Source organism: Prionailurus viverrinus, chromosome B2 (genome assembly GCF_022837055.1).
Source record: "Prionailurus viverrinus isolate Anna chromosome B2, UM_Priviv_1.0, whole genome shotgun sequence".
In the NCBI taxonomy this organism is placed as follows: domain Eukaryota; kingdom Metazoa; phylum Chordata; class Mammalia; order Carnivora; family Felidae; genus Prionailurus; species Prionailurus viverrinus.
In genome coordinates, this window is record NC_062565.1 from 14,973,117 (window position 1) to 14,993,533 (window position 20,417).

General features: G+C 39.5%; 1 protein-coding gene across 1 annotated transcript in view; it reads left to right on the forward strand.

Moving 5' to 3' along the window:
* Nucleotides 1–20,417, forward strand: part of RANBP9 (RAN binding protein 9) — a 90,936-nt gene that overhangs the window by 53,205 nt on the left and 17,314 nt on the right. Inside the window, exons 4-9 of the mRNA XM_047858830.1 lie at nucleotides 650–817; nucleotides 5,038–5,060; nucleotides 12,752–12,936; nucleotides 15,594–15,706; nucleotides 17,063–17,171; nucleotides 19,656–19,846. Coding sequence (XP_047714786.1) covers nucleotides 650–817; nucleotides 5,038–5,060; nucleotides 12,752–12,936; nucleotides 15,594–15,706; nucleotides 17,063–17,171; nucleotides 19,656–19,846 — 789 coding nt within the window. The remainder of the gene's footprint in view (nucleotides 1–649; nucleotides 818–5,037; nucleotides 5,061–12,751; nucleotides 12,937–15,593; nucleotides 15,707–17,062; nucleotides 17,172–19,655; nucleotides 19,847–20,417) is intronic.

Sequence of the window (20,417 nt, forward strand, 5' to 3'; positions counted from 1 at the left end):
TGTTTTGGTATTTTAACTTCCAGTATATAGTCATATCAACTACTTTAACTATTTTCATGTGATTGGTTGGTTCTCTTTGCTACCCAGCACATTCCTGGCTTTTAACCTGTTGTCATTTGTTTAATGTTCTGGGAATGTAGGCTAATAGGAAAAGTAAACTAAGGAAGGTGTGAAAGTGATTCTTGGATTATATTTTCTGGTATCCCACTTACCAATGTTAAAAAATGAATTTGGGGGGAAACTTTTTGAAAATAGAAAAATCTTTTATTTTATACTAAATGCTGTGTGTGTGTGTGTGTGTGTGTGTGTGTGTGTGTGTGTGTGTCTAAGCCAAATCAAAGCAAAATTCCTTTGGTCTGTTAGCAAAGGAAATATGCACGGAAAATGTGACTTTTTTTTTTTTAATGGTAGGAGTCGTGTTTAATGCATGTTTTAGTCTTCTGTGTGGCATATTTTCCTTAGTGTTGTGAGCAGTATTTTAATGTAGAAATCATGTGGTGTAATTGTTGAGAATTTAAATGTACATTTGGGAATTTATCTTTGTGCTCTTGTTTGTTGTACCATTCTTGCTTGTCGTAATCTTAGTGAATAGCTCTCGTACAGAGGAACCTGACTTTTCATTGTAAATGTACTGGAACTTTCTCTTTAGGCTGGGATAAACATTCATATGGTTATCATGGGGATGATGGACATTCATTTTGTTCTTCTGGAACGGGACAACCTTATGGACCAACTTTTACGACTGGTGATGTCATTGGCTGTTGTGTTAACCTTATCAACAATACCTGCTTCTACACCAAGAATGGACATAGTTTAGGTACTAAGATAATGTATTGCATGTAAAATAACCGAATATTGTGATTATTGTACTTATAGCATGGTAGTCACATTTATTATGTAGTTCTCTATTATAAATAGTTGCCCGTGGACATTATTTCTTTGTTCCTTACAGGTGGAGGTTGAGGAAACGGTGAAAATTTGTATTCTGTGAAGGCCACATTGTATCACATGTACGGGAATAACTGTGAAAATAATCCCCGGGGCTCACGTGTTTATTCTAGTAATAGAAGTAAATGCTAAGTGTTCTCTGCTTTGCTTTGAGTAAAACACTTCGTAGCATGACTGAAGTCTCTAGGTAACAGGTGCTAAGGGGAAGAGAAGGGCTGTCAGTTGGTAGTGTAGTATGGGGGAATAATGAAGGAAAAGATTGGTACTATCAAGCAAACCAAAGGCCGTGACCTACTGAAAGGTCAAGACTGCTAACAGTGTGATGACTGCAGGATGATGGCTACAAGATAGTTCTGCAGAAAGGAGCAGAACTGAAAGGAAAAAAATAACAGCAGGATTTCTACGGATAAAAGACAGATGGCAAACACACAATAAACAGGTTAATGGAAACACGAAGAAGCCTGTCCATTGTAAGACGAGTAGGAAATTAGGCTTTTTTAGTTGCGTGTGCACCCACAGCACTTCAGATTCCGAATCGTATGCGGTTGTTACACTCGCTTTTCTTAGAAGTCTTTTTGCTTTCGTTTTTATACAGAAAGTATAAAGAAAGAATGGTAAGACTGATGCTTTTACAAATAAAATGGTTTCACATTATTTGAAAAATCCTTGGCTCAAAGCAAATTATTTCTGATGAGGTAAAGCGTAAGGAAGCAAAAAGTAATAAGTAGCTTCAGAAGGCAGAAATTTCAGTTGGCTCATAAACAGTATTGAAAAATTAGACTGCAAATAGTGTCCTTAGGCAAATAAGAGATGTTCTTTGATAGAACACAAAAGCTGTTGTGTCTTTCGTTTCATCGTGGGGAAATTCTAAGTGTTTTGCTACGTTGGTAATAGCTATTCCTTTCTGGTGTCTCAGCATCTTCGTGGTATGCAGTTAATGTCTTCACATTTATATATGGCTTCAATCTTTTCCTTCCAATTTTTAATATTGATCCTGAAGCCCTGTGTTAACCTGACTAAAAGGTCATTCCAAGTCCATACTAGACCCTTACATGGTCCTTGGTACAGGAACGTTGATTCAGGACGCCAGGCAAAATGTGCGTGTTTAAGGTTGGGTTGCTGTGGCCAGCCAGTTTCCAGAAGGATGCAGCCTCTTCAGCTTCTTTGTTAATAACTGCTTTGGCTCTGACTTATCAAAGCAGTTAACTGGGATGGTCTCAGTGGCCTTGCTCGCGTCAGATATTTGGTCTTAGGAGAAATCTGCTTTGAGGTATGACTTTCGATTCAAAGATGCAAAGGAAGACATGTTTTTAAAACTTTATTCCAGAGAAAAAAATTCTATTTTGGGCAGTGGAAAGATCATAGGTGATGTGCCAGTTTCCTGTTCGAGTTTCACAAACATTTATGTTGAGGTTTTCTCTTGAATAAGAAACAGTTTTTAAAATGTGAGATGCTTTTTAGGAAAAGGGTACTTCAGTGATGGGATCACATTCTAATTTTAAGTAAATTTGAGACATTTGTCATGATTCGTTTCTAAAAGTAATGGTTATTAGGCCCACAGAGAGGCAAGTATAAGAGCGATTGAAATGGGTGCTTTCGTTGCCTGCGTTTGTCTCCTGGCTTAGGCCTTGTGACCTTAGCAGGTTAGTATTTGTGTGCCTCAATTTGTAAAACAGGATTACTGTAATACCCACCTGTTTTTGGTTGTTCAAGTCGACTGAAATGACGCATGCGAAGTTCTGAGGTGATTGCCTGGCACATAGTGAGGATGCACTAAATGTTGTTTATTATCATTGTTTGCCAGGGTCTGGGCTAGATGCTGGAAGTCCAGTGGTAAAAAATGACTCCTCTAGGACAGAGGTCAGCAGACCATGGCTCATGGTCCAGATTGGTCTCCTGTCCTTTTTTTTTTTTTTTTTTTAAGTAAAGTTTCATTGGAACGTAGCCACACCCATTCATTTGTGTAATGTGTATGGTTGCTTTCCCTGTTTCGGTGGCAGAATTGAGCAGTTGTGACAGAGGCCATACGGCCTGGAGAGCAGAACATACGTACTGTCTTTACAGAAGTGTGCTTACGTAACTTTGATCCGAATACTGGCATCTAGAAAATAAAATGTTATTTCCACAGTGTCGTTGTGTACTTCCTGGAGTGGATAATTTCTACCCAAAAGCTGATACGTCTTTAGTTTCTGTTTCGTGAAGGTTTTCAAAACTGGATATTTACTGATCATAGAAATAGAAATGGAGAAGTTTTTATTTGAGGAAATAGGTAAAGGAGAAACAGTTCGGTATGCAGGTTAACTTAATTGGGAAAGTTTTTTACTTGTTTTATTGAATATTATCAACTGAAGATCACTTTTTGGAAAACCTCTTGCCAAGTCACAAAATGAGAAATATTAAAAAAGTGTCTTCTGTGTGAAATTTCAATAATTACACTAGTGACAGTGGCATCTTCCTGTGGTCTGGATGTGTACAGGTTGTGGTAGCTGGGTTTGGCCACGTTCAAAATGTTCATGTGTGGAATTGGGTTTTTCCATTAGAGTTTTTGGTAAAGACTGAAGATTTCGGTAATAACAAAAAGGAACTTTTGCTGAAACTATAAAAGTAGACAGACAGTCTTTGCTATAATAGACATCTTTGAGGAAAATAATTTATCAGGCTGCTAATTTATGGCAAATGGTAAAGATATGAATGGCAACTAAAATATTCTCTGATGTTTTCCGTATCCTGTTTAGTTTTCTGAAAATTTTAGAATAAATTTTCATATTTGGCCTGTAGTCCCTTTGCTTTCCATTTATTAATGAAGCCAAAAATGATCAGGATGTTTTACAGGGGACTTGGGGGAACCTCCAGCTTTGTTTGCCTTTTGACAAGCCAAATGAATTTACTAGTTTTTAAAAGTCATAAAAATAAGACTTTGACTACAAAACACTATTTCTACACATTTACTAAAAACCGTCGAGTAGAGATGTATATAGTCTTTCCGTTTTATTGCTTTAATATCAGATAATTGTGTTTTCTGATGGTATAGCACAATTACAGAGCCATAAAATCTCACGTGGGGAGAGACCATAAAGATAATTTAACAGAAACGCCCTCAATTTTTAGATGATGATCAGTCCCAGAGAGGTCATGGTATTGGTGTGGGTTTTTGTTTTGTTTTGTTTTGGTTTGGGTTTTTTTTTTTTGCTTTGTTTTAATGTGTATTTAGACTGGAAGAACTGAGATTAACTGACTAGCCAACAACATCTCCTCCTCTTTTTCTAGAGCTCATTTTTTTAAACCTATCAATGAGACCCTACAGAAATGTTTGGTTTATTTATTATTTTATTTTCCGCTAAGTAACGTATTTAAATACCTGAAGAGAGATTATTAAGTCATCACTTCGGGATGCCAGTAGACTTACTCCAATGACGTCACGTTATTCAAGTATATTTGGAACATGACTATGTTCAAATTACTACCAGGACATTCATGAGAAGTTCTCAACCGTGTAAATCTTGATTCTTTGAATGGGGAATTGACTTTTGTCACAGAATAGTCGAGTTATTTAAGAATGTACTTTCATGGGAAACATTTTTTTTTAAGGAAACACAAATACCGTATTTTGCATTGTTCACTTTTCTTTTTCTTGGTAACAAAAGAAATCTCCACGCCCATCCCCTCCCCCCCTCGAATTACTGAAAAACTAAACCCAGGTGAGGAAGATTAAGTGATAAGACTGGATAGAGCAACTTGGGTGTTGGTCAAAAATCAGATGTCACTGTCGTGCAACCAGTATTCTTGCAAGGGTCCTCGCATAGCCTAGGAGATATATCTAAAACCATTTTTCAAAATGGTACCCCATAAACAAACTTGGCGTGTGACTAAGAAGGATGTGGACTTTGAGAGGAGATAGCATTCACTCCAACCTCTGTTGGTGTTATTGAGAAAAATGCTGGTCTCATTATTTTATATTTAGCCTTTAAATTTTTCCTTTCCTTCCCTTGTTTTCAGTTATAAATTCAGTTCAGCTTTGTCACTGTGGTCTGCCTTTGAAAAACCATTTCTAATGCCACTTTTTTTGGTTTTTGTTTGTTTGTTTTTTAGGTATTGCTTTCACCGACCTACCGGTAAGACATAATTTCTTTTACAAGCAGTCTTGCGTTTTTAATTAAAAGAATTTAAACTAGTATTAAGCATGTGTGGAATTCAGTCTTACTGATAATTATTAATTTTAGATGCCGTGCGTAGAATAGAGATCCTTTCTGTAGCCACCGCTGTTGTGCACTTTAGAAATTAAACTCCCAAGTTGCTCTGGGTGCCACGGCACAAGGGAACTTTGTTGTAGCTAAAAAAAAATAAATCAGGATTGGTTCTTAGACTACACCTTGTAATGTCACTGCATTCACTTGGTATCCCTGAACTTTTCAGCAGGTGGCTGTGCCACAGTTCTGGTCATTTATTAATGCAGTTGTATATTGAGTGCCTGCTGGTGACAGGTTCTGCGCTTGGGATACGTCATTCATCAAAACAGGTGGAGGTCTCTCTCCTCTTGAAGCATTCACGCTGGGGAATAGAGAGTAAACAATTCATTAAAAACAAGTAAATTATAACCTATTTTAAGTACTTTTTAAAGAAAGAAAACGTGGGCGTAGCAAAGACAGAAGAGGAGCTGTACGGTTTGCTCGCCTTTGCTCAGGGTAAGTCTCGAGCAGAGACTTGTGGCGAAGTGCGGGAGTCAACTGAATGGGTGTGTAGAGAAGGGCACAGGCAGAGGGCACAGGCAGGGGAGCCGTACTGAGGCAGGAGCACAGGGAGTGCTAGGTGAGTCAGAGGTCATGGTGGGAGAGGACGAGCTAGATCACAGAGGCCTTGAGAGCCATTGTAGGGACTCGGCGTTTACTGTGAGTGAAAGGCAGAGACCCTGCAGGGTTTGAGGTATAACTTAAGTTTTAAAGGGTCACTGACTGCTGGTTGAGACCTAGACAGGGACAGGGAGGAAGGGTAGAAGCAAGCAGACCTGTGAGGAGGCCATTGAGAAATTGAGGCAGGAGATGATGGTGACTCCCCTCATTAGAGATGTGAGAACTGGTGTGATTCTAGATACATTGTCGAGTCAGAGGCTGTCCGTTGTCGTGTGCATCATGTATATATAACACTGCAGTAAGGGAAAAAACCTAACAAACGACGACACGATGCTTTCTTGTCACGTAGAATTTTTATGTTGTATTTATTGAATTCTCTCTTAGTGTATTTAAATAGAGGCTTTTAATCCATATCACTCGTTGCACACTTAAAAACAAGAAGATACGCAATATAGATTGATTGAGGTATTCCCCAAACTTAATGTCAAGAGTCCAACCTTTGAAATCACTTTTTTAGAGTTGACATCTGGTTGTCTACATGATGGGGGCTTCTGGGCCATCAAGAACATTTCTTAAGAGCTGTCCATTATGTCTCTGGCATTTTCTTCTAAGCTCCTGGTGCCATTGTGCAGGCTCTGATGACAGCCCTTTTTAATATACCAAAAGAGGTTTTCTGACAACAGTCAGGACTCTGATACTTCTTTCTTTGTTGGTCCATTCGTGACTTGTTGACTAAAATTGCAGTTATCCATGTTTCACCAGGAAAAACATTGTTTTAACAAATTCACACTCTTGCGGGCGCAGCGACAGCTGCCTGACCAGACACATGTAAGGTGCCACTGATGATAAGACACGTTCCAGTTTCCGAGAAGTTTTGAGAAAAGTGGCAGGAGAATCAGAGGCAGAGAATAGTCATCTGACCTGTAGATTATTAATATTCCTGAAGAAAATTTTAGGGGAGGAAAAAAACCCAGAAAGAAATCGAAGTTATAATAGAAAACAACTCTGCTAAGCCAAGGAGAATTTGGAGTCTAAAATCAACATGCTCGCCAGGAAGCGTTATTTAATAATAAATAGTGATGGAACAGGTGTTTCTTTTTTTTTTTTAATTTTTTTTTAATGTTTATTTATTTTTGAGACAGAGAGAGACAGAGCATGAACGGGGGAGGGTCAGAGAGAGGGAGACACAGAATCTGAAACAGGCTCCAGGCTCTGAGTGGTCAGCACAGAGTCCGACGCGGGACTCGAACTCACGGACCGCGAGGTCGTGACCTGAGCGGAAGTCGGCCGCTTAACCGACTGAGCCACCCAGGCGCCCCAAGGTGTTTCTTTTTTTGAAAAAACACGTCATCTTGGGGTTTTGTCTTGTGTGTGTTCCAAAGTAAGTTCCAGGTAAAGAGTTAAATTAAAAAACAGAAATCAATATGATTGAACAAAACCCCAACTGAGAGCCAGAGGCAAGAGAATTTTCTGATGGATCGGATGTGAACGTATGAGAAAGAGGATAGGACTTGGACATTCTTGGCCCGAGGAACGGAAAGGATGGCGATGTCACTTACTGATAGAGGGCTGTGTGTAAGGGAAGCAGGCTTTGAGTGGGGGTAGATCTGGCGTTCAGTTTTGGAAAAGTGAAATGGACTTGCCAGGTATACAGCATTCGAGAGCATGATCTGAGCTGGAGACGAAAACTTGGGAGTCTTTGGCATTTCAGTATGTAAATTTAAAGTCACGAGACTGTCACGTCAACAAGGGAGTGTGTGTAGGCAGAGAAGAAGGGGCATGCATGTTTGGGAGAAGAGATGGGAGCAGCAAAGGGAGATTGAGACGGAGCAATGGGTGAGGTAGGAGGAAGACTTAGAAGCGAGTGTGTCCACAAAGCCACGTGAAGAAAACCTCTCTAGAAGGAAGGAGTTAGCAGCTGTGTCAGATGTCCGTGCGATAGATCCCGTAAGCTGAGGACTGAGAATTGACCGGCGGATTTAAGCAGAGTGGAGGTCGCTGGTGACTTTGACAAAGTTTCAGCCGACTGAGTGACGGGGAAATCCTCACTGGAAAGGGTTTAAGAGAGAATAGGAGGAGGGGAATCACAGAGTGCGGACAACCTGGTGGGGAATTTGACTGCACTAGGGAGGAAACAAGTGGGCTGTCGTGGCTGGTGGCAGAAGTGGGAGCAGTGATAGATTTCTTGATTTACTAGGATGTTTATTTGCTGGTGAGAATGATTCAGGAACAGCCAAACAAGTTAACATAAAGGGAGAGGTACACCGTGAGGGGACAAGTTGGGGACCACATGACTCGTGGAGGGGAGGCTTCAGAGAAGAGCATCTGTGGAGGGGCCAGGGGTGGGGTGCAGCTGTGGATGCTGGCACGCAGGTCGGTGTGGCTCAGAACCATCGCAGAGGCTTCGGGCAACACTTGAGTTTCATTTGCAGTTGGCCAAAGGGTTTAGCTGGTTGGGTGTTTGGGGGCGTTTTTTCCTCTTTTTGTGACCCAAAGTAAGTAGAACCAACTTGTCGGAACAAGCAGATGTTTTATGAGCTCTTGTTCCTCACTTTCATGAGTGGTGACAATTTGGAAAAGACTCGCCGGTTGTAGACATGTTGACTATTTTTGTGTTGCCTTCTGGTTATTTTTGTCCCATTTTAGAATCACTGGCTATGTTTCTTGCCTTGTCTATAATTAGCTGGTGGTAACTTTTTACCAACAGCGGGTAAAGTGGTAGTTAGGGTAGTGTTACAAGTTTTGTTTTGTTTTGTTTTGTTTTGTTTTGTTTTGTTTTGTTTCAATATAGTGGTTCTGAGAGCTTTTTATTCTTAGGATTCTGAGATCTGCTGGGACTTCCACATGCAGCACAGCATTCCGCTCCTTGAAAAGGAAAGGAAAAGTGAATCTTTCCCCTAAGGGCCCCACCAAAGAAGTGTCTCTGTGTTCTCTACCTGTGATCTCTCACTGGCCAGCTGTAGCATTAAATCCTGGTAGAGAGTGTATTTACAGAAAAAAAAAGTTTAGACTATATTCCATTTATCACGGAACCTAGGGTGTTTACATGGCTCTGAAAAGCCTACATTACATCTTTTCCAGAATAATCTTTCTTCCCCAGCTCACCTCACCAGTTGGAGAAATATCCATCTATAAACTAATTCACTTTGGGATTACATAAATTCTTTCTTTTTTGTTATAGAAGCTGTCCTCATTTAAAATGATGCTATTTTCCAGCTCTTTAGGCTGATTTGAAATCTACTTTTTATAGATAACATTATTCTTTTCATTTCTTTTCATTTCATTTCTTTTCATTAGAAAACATCTTTAGAACAAGATTATGCTACTGAATTTGATTTTGTGTGTATTTAGTTTTTGAATATTATTTTTAATATCTTTATCTTTAATAGGTTAATAGAAATTATGAGATCTATGTTTCTCTTCATAGAGACTTATTTTCATTTTTGTCTGATTCTACATAAGAAGGGGTGTTCTTTTTTTTTTAATTTATTAAGTTTCCTAGAAAACATTGTTTTACATAAATCCACAACCTAGATTCATGCCGTATCACGGAAGAACCTTGAAAGCATTTTGCTAAATGAGCAAAGACGGTCACAAAAGACCACATAACGTATGAATCCTGTTTGTGTGAAACGTCCAGAATGGGCAGCTGCATAGGGTCAGAAAGTAGATGAGTGGCGGTCAGGGGTTACAGGATGGGGAGCAGGAGGTGACTGCTAGTGATAAAATGTCATAAAATTAAATAGTGGTGATGGTTGCACAGCTCAGTGACCATACTGAAAACTGTTGTGTTGCTATATTCTGTTTTTAGAAACCTGTAGTCCAGCAAGTTAGTCTATTAGATTTTTTTTTTTTTATAATGTATAGTTTAGCCACTTAAGCCATTCCTTTCTCCTCAGTTCTTCAGGTTTGAAGTTGAGTAAGTGGTATAAAAAATACTGTTACTTTTCATTGAATCCAACTGACTTTACCACTTCTAGTTTTTCATCACGTCCTGATTACAGAAGTAATACACAGTGTTAAGTATTTGAATAATAAATGTTTGTAAATACAGAAAGGTACAAAAGAGAAGTTTCTCGAAATTCCAGCCTGTTTAGACATGATGGCTGCATTGAATATATATCCTTCCAGGTCTGTTTCTGAATTTAGGTTAGCCAGTATGTCCATTATTTAAATGTTTACAGCAGCGGTGAGGTCATAGTTTATGTACTAGTCTCTAGCTTGCTTTTCTGCATTTAGGAATATAACATCTTTCTGTGTCAGCATACAAATTTTTTACTCTTGTTTTTTGCTTGCTTTTGATATCTTATTGTATGGTGCGCTACCACAATTTCTGAGATGCACATTTTTTCGTATTTTGACACTTATTTTTTTAAGTTTGTTTCTTTTTGAGAGGGAGAATGAGTGGGGGAGGGGCAGAGAGAGAGGAAGAGAGAGAGAATCCCAAGTAGGCCCCGCACGTCAACGCAGAGCCCAGTGTGGGGCTCGAGCTCACGAACCTGTGAGATCATGACCTGAGCCGAAGTCAGATGCTTAACCGACTGAGCCACCCAGGCACCCTTCTGTTTTGACTTTTATAAAATGGGGGTGCATCTTAGAATCTATGGCCTGCCACATTTAATTGGAAGTATTTTTTCTTAGACGTAAAATGATGGTATGTCTTACAATTATTGGAGTCTGAGTTTTGATGAACTTGGTATGTAATACCACTTGTGAATGGACATTCTTTTTTAACATTTTTCCATTAAAATAATGCTTCAGGGCGTTATGTTTGTTTCTCTGTAGGATTTAATTCTTACAAGTGAAATTGCTCTGTCAGTTTTAATAGATTTTGCCAAATTTCTTTCTTAAAAGATGATACCCTTTTACATTGCTGTGCACAGTGGATGAGAGGGTTTACTGTCTCAACCTTCATCAACATTGGGTATTCTTAGCTTTTAAAATCTTAATCTAATGTGCAAAAAATTCTTCTTGTTTTAATTTGTATCTTAGGAAGGCCAGTGAGGTTAAGTGTCTCTTCATATTTTCATTGTTATTTTACATTTCTTCTGCAAATTGCGCGTATAGCTGTCACCACTTTAAAAACAATTGAGTTGGCCTTTTAATCTTTGTCCTGTATCTTGAGAATATTGTTTACATTGGGAATGTTGATTCTTACATGTGTAGCAGATTTTTTTCCCCATAAAGTCTATTGTCTTGACGTTTATGGCATGCTTTGTCATAGGGAAGTCTTAATCTGTGTTATGGCACAGTTTTATCAGAGTATTTCTGAATGTTAGTTTTCTTTTCTAGTGTTGATGTGATTATTTTCCCGAGTTCGCCAGGAAAATTTAGATTAGCACACCCTTTTTAAAGCGTCTCTGGGCAGTGCTGAATGTCAGAATCACATTCTGCTTGACAAATGGGATTGCCTTTCACTCTGTTGTTGCCTGTATGAACAGTCTTTGGCTTTATATACTTTTGTTTTAAGGCATGTCAAAGTTTGGTTCTGGAGTTCAGTGGAAAGAATCGTGGGCCAAAAGTGGAGAGGCTTGCGTCCCTTCTTTTCTGCGTCTCATTCAGAGATGTGTGCTGCCACTCCCTGGGTCTCAGTTTTCCGGGGGGTGAAATGAGAGGGCTGGAACAAGTGTCTCCCTTATCTCTGGCTTAAAATTGTAAACACTTGCTAGTTTGGTTGATCTGGAATCTGGGCATTTGCGTACATCGCATCACCATTTATTTCCTGAATCCAGTGCAATTCCGTTCCTCAGTATTTTGACACAGTATTCCCTTTGTTTCTGATTTTGGTTGCTTGACCATCGATGAGTTGTTGTTAAATACATCCTCTCAGCTTTTTGCTGTGAAATATATCTAAGCATCTCATATTCACATCCAATTATCCGCTCTTAATCTTTACCCAATTTTGTAGTGAAAATATTTGTGATAACCATTAAAGCAAAGAAATGAGGCATAAATACAGAGAATAAGGATGAAGTAAGCCTTGGAGTTAAAACTAAAGTAAAACTAAACGTGGATTTGTTGTCAGATTAATCTGTGTTCCAGTCCCTCCTGTGTCGTGATGCATACCATGAGCAAGTTAATTTACCCCAAACCTCACTTTCTTTATCTTTGTAATGCAAATAATAATTATTTCACAGGATTGTTATTGCGCTTAAACCCTGCTATTTAGTAGACATTCAGTAATTCATCCGCCCTTTAGGTATAACAACTAGTGATAGACCCAAAAGGATTCCTGTATTTTTTGCATACTCGAAGCTATTAAACTTGATTGTTTAGCTTCAGAATCTTGGAATAGATCTAAATGCATTTCTCTGTGAATTTGATTATTGAAATCCCTTTCCGCTCCCGAAACGTGTGCATTTGAGTCTTTTATTTTTATACACAGAACCCCACTCTTAATGGCACTGTGTGTTTTGCTTATAATTAAGTTCTTACCACCGTCCCTTTATAATGGCATGCCAAATGCACAGAGAAATGAAATCAGTAAACTTAAAGTGGCGCCTGCCCAGATAGAGTTGTACAGTAACTAGTCTTCTCATGAAGTCTCTAGAAAATGCATCAGACATATCATATATGAAAGCATAAATCCGAATTAATGTGTTTACACTTGAATTAACGTGTAACTAGTATGTGACATGTTCTTAAGAGCAAGACTTATGTTTTTGCTTATTAGAAGTATAATGCCACACGGTCTCTGAATAAAACAGGTGGTTTAGGTGGCTTTAGACTTTTTCTTGATGATTAGATTATAGGAAGTGCTACTTTTTGTCGAGCATATGGTCTCACCTAGATTATTTGCTTACTTTTATTTGTCTTTAGCTAATTTTCTTTCTCTGCTGGTTTTGATTGAGATTTTAAACTATTCAAGAAGTAAAATTCTGAAAGGTAGCATTTGAAAGAATGACTGAGTCTTTAAAACAGTTAGATAGATGCTAGTGAAATGTGTTGTCTTACAGCCAAATTTATATCCCACCGTGGGGCTCCAGACACCAGGAGAAGTCGTGGATGCCAATTTCGGGCAGCATCCTTTCGTGTTTGATATAGAAGACTATATGCGAGAGTGGAGAACCAAAATCCAGGCACAGATAGACCGGTTTCCTATTGGAGATCGGGAAGGCGAATGGCAGACCATGATACAAAAGTAAGTGAGGAAGTTTGAATGGACGTTATTCAAAAATACATATATATTTTTATGAAACATTCTTCTAGTATGAAAGAATATTTATTGAAGCATTTTAATCTAATTTCTATCCTAATAATTTTAGTGTATCATTGATTACATTTAAGTCTCTATAAAAAGTAATTTACTTTTCTTAAACAATTAAAACTAATTTTTATATATCCTAATAATTTTAATGTAGTGATGATATTTTAATCTCTATAAAAAGTAATTCACTCTGCTTAAGCGATTAAAAATAATTCCGTATCTGGTCTTACTGATTTGGAGGACAAAATAAAGTGACACTAGATAGCTTGGGTTCATTCATTTGCTATCCTTAGTAATAGGATTTAACGATTTCCATAGGCTACTTGATTCTGTTGTTAATAGTGCCAACGCAAAAGACAAATTCAGGAAGATAATTTAGGTTGTATAATTCATGGTTTTGGACATGAACGTGGCTGTGTCCAGTTCGCATATTTATGGGGCTAAAAAAAATAATCCAGTTAAAATAATGGTATAGTTAATGTACTGGAATACACATTTGGGATGTACATTTTGTATTTCAAGTTTTGACTAAATTTTTCCAGTGTGTGGGTTACTCTGTCAGAATAATACCAGCTACTTTTGCTTACTAGGATTCCTGTTGTGCTAAATATTTACTATTTTTCGTGGAGATTCAGGGAGGCTATAATTGCCTCTGTTCTAAATAGGAAAATCTGACCAAAAGCATTCTATGGCAGGAATTCTTAAGAATCACTAATTATTTTTACTGTAATTTACTTTTATATGTTCTCATTAGACATTTAAGAGGAAGCAAAAAGAATGAAGATCAAAGAGTTAAGAATATGGAGTGAGGATTCCTAAATGTAGGATTAATACTTAGGATTTAGGATGATACAGAATGGGTAGCAGCAAACAATGGGTGTCAGTAAAAGTGCTCTAAACTGAACAACCTTTATCTTAACTCCTTTATGAAAAAATAGAATTTCATTATGGAAGTCAGCAGGAAAATGCAAGTCCTGTGACAGTCAACTTTGTAGACTATACCTTTGCGAAAAGGCTAGAGATGACACCTGGGTGTCAGTAGCACTAAACAGTAGCTCTGAAAGCTTGAAATGGTACAGACTTAAAAACTAAGTACCAGTGAATTTAAATAGTCATTTTCACTGCTGTCATCTCACCCAAGAAAATAGCAAAGGCTTGGAGATACCATCTATCCGACAGTGTGTCTTAAATGTCTGTGTAATTGCTTTGAACAGTTGTAAACTTAAAGATACAATAAAATTTTGTGTGTGTGTTTTTTGGAGGAGATAGTGATTGGAAGACATGATGGTAATTTGGAAAACATGCTTCTTCCTTGGAGCCGTTATCATCTGGTATCACAGAAGCTCTCCACCGGTAGTCTTTGCCGGCACACTTGACCCAGCAGTGAAGTCTGGCTGAACGTCTCGTGGTCACCATGAGTTAGAGCTCAGATAGGTTGCTGTCCCGGGGTCACCTCCCTTTCATGCTTTAAAAATGGGTGCCGCTGAGCATCCTTGCAGGGGAGTAGTAGAGGAAACCTCGTTTATCTTAATTCTGTGGTCAGAGTCCGGGCAGGACCCTCACCGCCACCACGTCCTTTACAAAAGTGACACTCACCATGACCTCCTAGGGAGTCCATTTAAAACAGTTCTTCCCTACCCTTTTAAATTAATTTGACCAATTAGAGGAAATAAAATGAAAAATCTTGTTTCTTGGAGATTTGCCCCTCTGCCCCCCAGTCCCTCCTTCCGGAACCACAGCTTCCTTCCCCATTTTGATAGGGCCTCGGTAGTGCCAGGTGGAGGCAGGTTTAGGAGTTGACTACTTGGATATATTGGTTATTTGGGTTAATATTGTTGAGTCGAGTTTTTGTAACCTTTTGTGATTAGATGTAAATGTGTTTTGACCGCTTGATGGCCTTTTAAAAAGTACACTTGTTCTTTGGAAGTATGGCGCTTCCATGTAAATCACAGCTGAGTCAGTTTTTTGTGTGTACAGTCATACTAATAGATTTAGATTAGAAGGGCAATTTCTCATTGATTAGTAGAATCGCCCTCAGAGACTTTGTTCTGGAAGATTCTCAGGTTCACCTTAGCGTTTCTTGTGTTCACCTCCTGTGACCCCATCTCTTGTAACTGAGGAGCAGAGAAAGGAGTCGAGCTCCACACAACACAAAGAGTTAATCTGTTATTTAAAAATCACTGTATTTTATAAAATGCTGACACTTCACTGGGATAAGCCATGCAGTAAAGATGAAACCGAAATTACGGTTAGTGGGATTGAATATAAGGATGGGAATAGTAGGAAAGGCCCCGGGGGTAACGGGGAGCCAAGAATCAAGAGCTGTATAATGTCCTTGCCTCTCTAGTGGTGGTTACTCCTAGGGAGAGCACTCTTCACATGGGATTTGCAGCTGCCTTGTTGGAAATATGACATGAATAGAACAAAATGGTTTTTTTTTTTTTAACTTTAAAGTTGAGGTTCTTAAAGCCTGGTTTCAAGGGAATAGGTTGGTTTTGTAACATCAGAGTAGATCTTGTTTTATATAACTTGTAGTATGAAGCCTGTATTCTCTTGACTAAAAGATGTGTGTTTCTTCTTTTTATTTTAAGAATGGTTTCATCTTATTTAGTCCACCATGGGTACTGTGCCACAGCAGAGGCCTTTGCCAGATCTACAGACCAGACCGTTCTAGAAGAATTAGCTTCCATTAAGAATAGACAAAGTAAGGACCCTGTGGTGCATGGATAACACTTGTTTTCAGATTATAGGTTTGGTTATATCAATTTTTAGAAATTTTATTTTTTAAACTAAGATCTTTTCAAATATATTAACTTAAAATGGATGCCTCTGAAATTTATTTTCACTGACATTTTTGAAGACCACCTTAAAAAAACACTCACGTAAGACTGGGTTAGCGTTCCGGATGTAGAAAGAATTTTGGAGAAAGTTTTATAAGGAATGTTTACCATTTTTTTCTTAAAAAATGTTTGCTTTAGCTTTTAGGAAGTAAACATTAAACAAAAAAAAAAAAAAATTTTTTTTTTTTTTTTTTTGTAGTTGGTAAAGTAATCCCATGATTAGAGACTAGCAGAGATAATACGTACAAAGCAATGTAAACCTTTGCATTCAAATCGCTCGCTAACCTTAAGGTAGTATTGGTCTTCCGTTGTACTGCCCGGGTCCCGGTGCTGTGGCCAGAGCTGTCGGCCCGGGCTACCAGGGGCACGTCAGTGTGTCGCTCCCACAGTTAGCCTCCTAAGTGACAGTGGTGCAGCTAAGTCCACCAGGGAGGGGGTGGCTTGACGAGACCCTAGGCATCGAAACAACGTGATGGGTGAAAGCGATGTTTTTATAGGTCGCGCTGCTATAAGAACACTTACTCCATTGTGTTGTCACCAACTGTAGGCTTGTCTGTCTTTCTCGCTGTGTTTAAGCTCTGGCAAACCGGAGACGATCACTTTTTTTGTGTGCCCATCATGTAATTGAACAGCTTACCTGACAGCGGGGAACACTCAGTGAATGTTGAATTCAGACTTTACTCCAAGGCTACCCATTCTCTCAGTACTGGATTCAAAAGGTTATCATGTTTGATAAGGCATTTTGAATATTACCTCTTTAATGTTTGCTATGGTCTTTAAAAAAAAAAACCACAACACTCTACTGAGATATGATTGGCATATTAGATAGAAGCTGACGTATTTAGTGTGTAAGTTGAAGAGTTGGGGCTTATGGATTCCGTGAAGCCAGCACCACACTGTAGGCCGTAAACACGTCCCTGCTTTTAATCTTCGTGTTTAAAACTTCAGTAATGCTTCACAGATGTTTTTCTGTATTACTTGTATATTAATTCATGATTTTTAGAAATAGTTTATGAAAGTACTTGTTTTTCTAATTTTTTAATGTGTCTGAAATTGTTCCTTGATTGCCTGATAGAAACTATGATTTAAAACAAAAAAAGAAATGGAAGTTAATCACCGTAATTTAAATACTTTTTTTGACTAACTCTTTTTTTGACGGTCCACTAAGTTTATGTTTCTACTCTTAAAAAATTAATCTTTTGCCTTCTTTTTCTAAATAGGAATTCAGAAATTGGTGTTAGCAGGAAGAATGGGAGAAGCCATTGAAACAACACAACAGTTATACCCAAGTTTACTTGAAAGAAATCCTAATCTCCTTTTCACGTTAAAGTGAGTTTGTTTAACAAAACGTTATTGTGTGTGTGTGTGTGTGTGTTATGTATAATCAGAATTGTTTTCATGTTTTAATAGTTTTTGTTTCACCTCGTGTCAGGTATTTACATATAATTCTGTGATACAGCACGTCTCCATAACAGTTTGTAAAAAAACACTTTTGTGGTAGGATTATAAGCAGATGGTATCTCTTGCTATGTTTCTGCTCTTCTATGGTGCTAGCTATATGTTTAAAAATGTTAAAATTGTAGTTAGAAGGTGGATATCTGTTTTTCTTCCTGCAGAGTACCTTATTGTAAGTCTGTGTCATTTTGAAAGCTGTGGTAAAATATACGTAACATTTGGCATTTTTGCACGTGCACTTCTGTAGTATTTTTGTTTTATTTTGAGAGAGCACGCGCGTGCACCAGTAGGGGTGGGGGGCAGAAGGAGTGGGGGAGAGAGAGAATCCCAAGCAGGCTCTGCCCTGTCAGTGCAGAGCCTGACGCAGGGCTCGTGTTCACGAACTGTGAGATCATGACCTGAGCCAGAATCGAAAGCCCGACGCTCAACCGTCGGAGCCACCCAGGCAGCCCGTGCACTTGCGTAGTATTAAGCGGAGTCACATTGTTCTGATCGTCACCCGTCATCCACCTCTAGAACTTTTTTCATTATCCCAGTTGGAAACTTGAAGTCCCCATTTCTCCCTTCCCTGCCTCCCAGCAACCACCGTTTTACTTTCTGTTTCTGTGAATTTAAATTCGGCTGCTCTGGGCGCCTCAGATAAAAGAAAGCGTAACAGTGTCTGTTCCTGTAACTGGCTCATTTCTCCCAGCGTATTGTCCTCAAAACCCATCCATGTTATATCGCACGTGTCAGTTTCCCTCCTTTTGAAGCTGAACAATCGATAGACATTTGGGTCGCTTCCACTTTGGTTCTTGTGAATAACGCTGCTGTGAACAGGGGTGGTGTATGAATATCTGTGCGGGGTCCCTGCTTCCAGCTCTTTGGGGTATATACCCAGAAGTGGGATTGTTGAACCTGTGGTAAATCTGTTTCACTTTTGGAGGAGATTAATCCTTAGAGCTCTGTAGCCCTGCACCATTTTACAGCCTCAGCCAGTGGTATGCAAGAGTCCTGGTGTCCCCACATCCTGCCGACACTTCGTTTCTGCAGCTTTTGTTTCAATAGCCATCATAATTTGGCGTTTCTTTTTTATTGGTGTTATGAATCTTTGTTATTTTAAAATTCAGGTGTTATGAAGCCTAATACTTCAACTCTCTAAGTACCAGACGCCCTTTGTGTTTGTTTTTCTTTTTTTTTTTGAGAGAGAGAGTGAGCCGGTGGCGGGGGCGGGGGGCAGAGGGAGAGAGAGAATTCCAAGCAGGCTCCGTGCCCAGCACAGAGCCCAACCTTTGCAGGCTTCGATCCCATGACCCTGAGATCATGACCTGAGCCAAAATCAGGAGTTGGACATTTAACCGGCTGAGCCACCCAGGCGCCCCACCAGAAACCCTTCCTTTGTAAGCCAATGTCAGAATGGTTTTGCTTAAGAGTAAAATTTTAAGTGTGGCACATTTTAGTTAAGAGGTTGCAGATGGGAGTTGCAGTGAGGAAGAGCGTGGAGCAAGGCACTTCGTCTACGTGATGTGTACACCAAAGCTGTACACAAAAGCGTATCGTGTTCTTGCACGCCATCGGACTTGCCGCCAAATGCAAATATTATTTGATTAAACTATTTTTAGCTTCAAAAATGAAGTCTTCTGATTTTAAGCTATGGATTCCTTCATTTTCTTAGTGAATCTTTTTTTTTTTAATTTTTTTAATGTCTGTTTAGTTTAGAGAGAGTGCAAGCAGGAGAGGGGCAGAGAGAGAGGGAGACACAGAATCCGAAGCAGGTTCCAGGCTCCGAGCTGTCAGCACAGAGCCCGACGCGGGGCTCAAACTCACAAACCATGAGATCATGACCTGAGCTGAAGTCGGACGCTTAACCGACTGAACCACCCAGGCGTCCCTCTTAGTAAATCTTAATTAAAGGAGAGATAGTGTGTTTTGCTTTATACTCTGGTTTTTCCGGAAATTTTTAAACTATTCTAAGCAGTACAGTGTATGAAACTACATGTAGTGTTTTTAGCACACTATCTAAAGGCCACACTTACTGATAGATACAAGTCCATAAGGTATTTCCTTTCAGAGATCTGTTGTTGCTACTAAATAAACTGCTCTTTGAAAATGACCTAAGTAGGGGCGCCTGGGTGGCTCAGTCAGTTGAGCGCGTCCGGCTTCGGCTCAGGTCATGAGCTCGTGGTCTGTGAGTTCGAGCCCCGTGTCAGGCTCTGTGCTGACAGCTCGGAGCCTGGAGCCTGCTGCGGATTCTGTGTCTCCCTCTCCCTCTGCCCCTCCCCTGCTTGTGCTCTGTCTCTCTCTGTCTTTCAAAAATGAATAAACATAAAAAAAAAAATTTGAAAATGACCTAAGTAAATTTGTCTCTTATCTTTCTAGAGTGCGTCAGTTTATAGAAATGGTGAATGGTACAGATAGTGAAGTACGATGTCTGGGAGGCCGGAGTCCAAAATCTCAGGACAGTTACCCTGTCAGCCCTCGACCTTTCAGTAGCCCGAGCATGAGCCCCAGTCACGGATCGAGCATCCACAGCTTAGCACCAGGCAAAGGAAGCAGCGCCCATTTTTCTGGTGAGACTCAGTCTTACGACGTTACTTTGAAGCGTTTGCCCTTCTTTGTAGTTTTGAACCAAAATGAAAATTTTTTGAAACGTGGACGTTTCCACATAGCTGTTTTGCACACGCACATACTTGACCTCAGCGCTGCTCTGGAAGGAAAATTGTAAGTGGATCGGACTCGTGTGTTTTTAGTACCAGAAGGTAACTTGAAGCAGAGCTGGTTCTGAGAATGGATTATTAGCAGATCTTCATAAGCAAAAGTCGACATTCGAGCTGTCTCTAGAAAGTAAATCAGTAGATATTTGGTAAAGGTAAAAGGTAACCCGTGCGTTCTAATCCCATATAAACGTGAAGGCGGTGCCGTGGCCGTGGCGGCTTCGGCCACCGACCCCCACGCTAGCTGGTCCGGCTGCTTTCTCTTTCTTTCCCCACCGGGCCTCTGCTCTGCCCGCTTCATTTTCTCATGTCCCTCTCTGGGCTCACCAGTCATAGTCTCTCAGACTTTTGGTGTTCTAGGAACTAAAATTCTCTCCTTTCCTGCCTTTGAGGACATCACTTCTACAGGTTTATTTCCAGCCTTCCT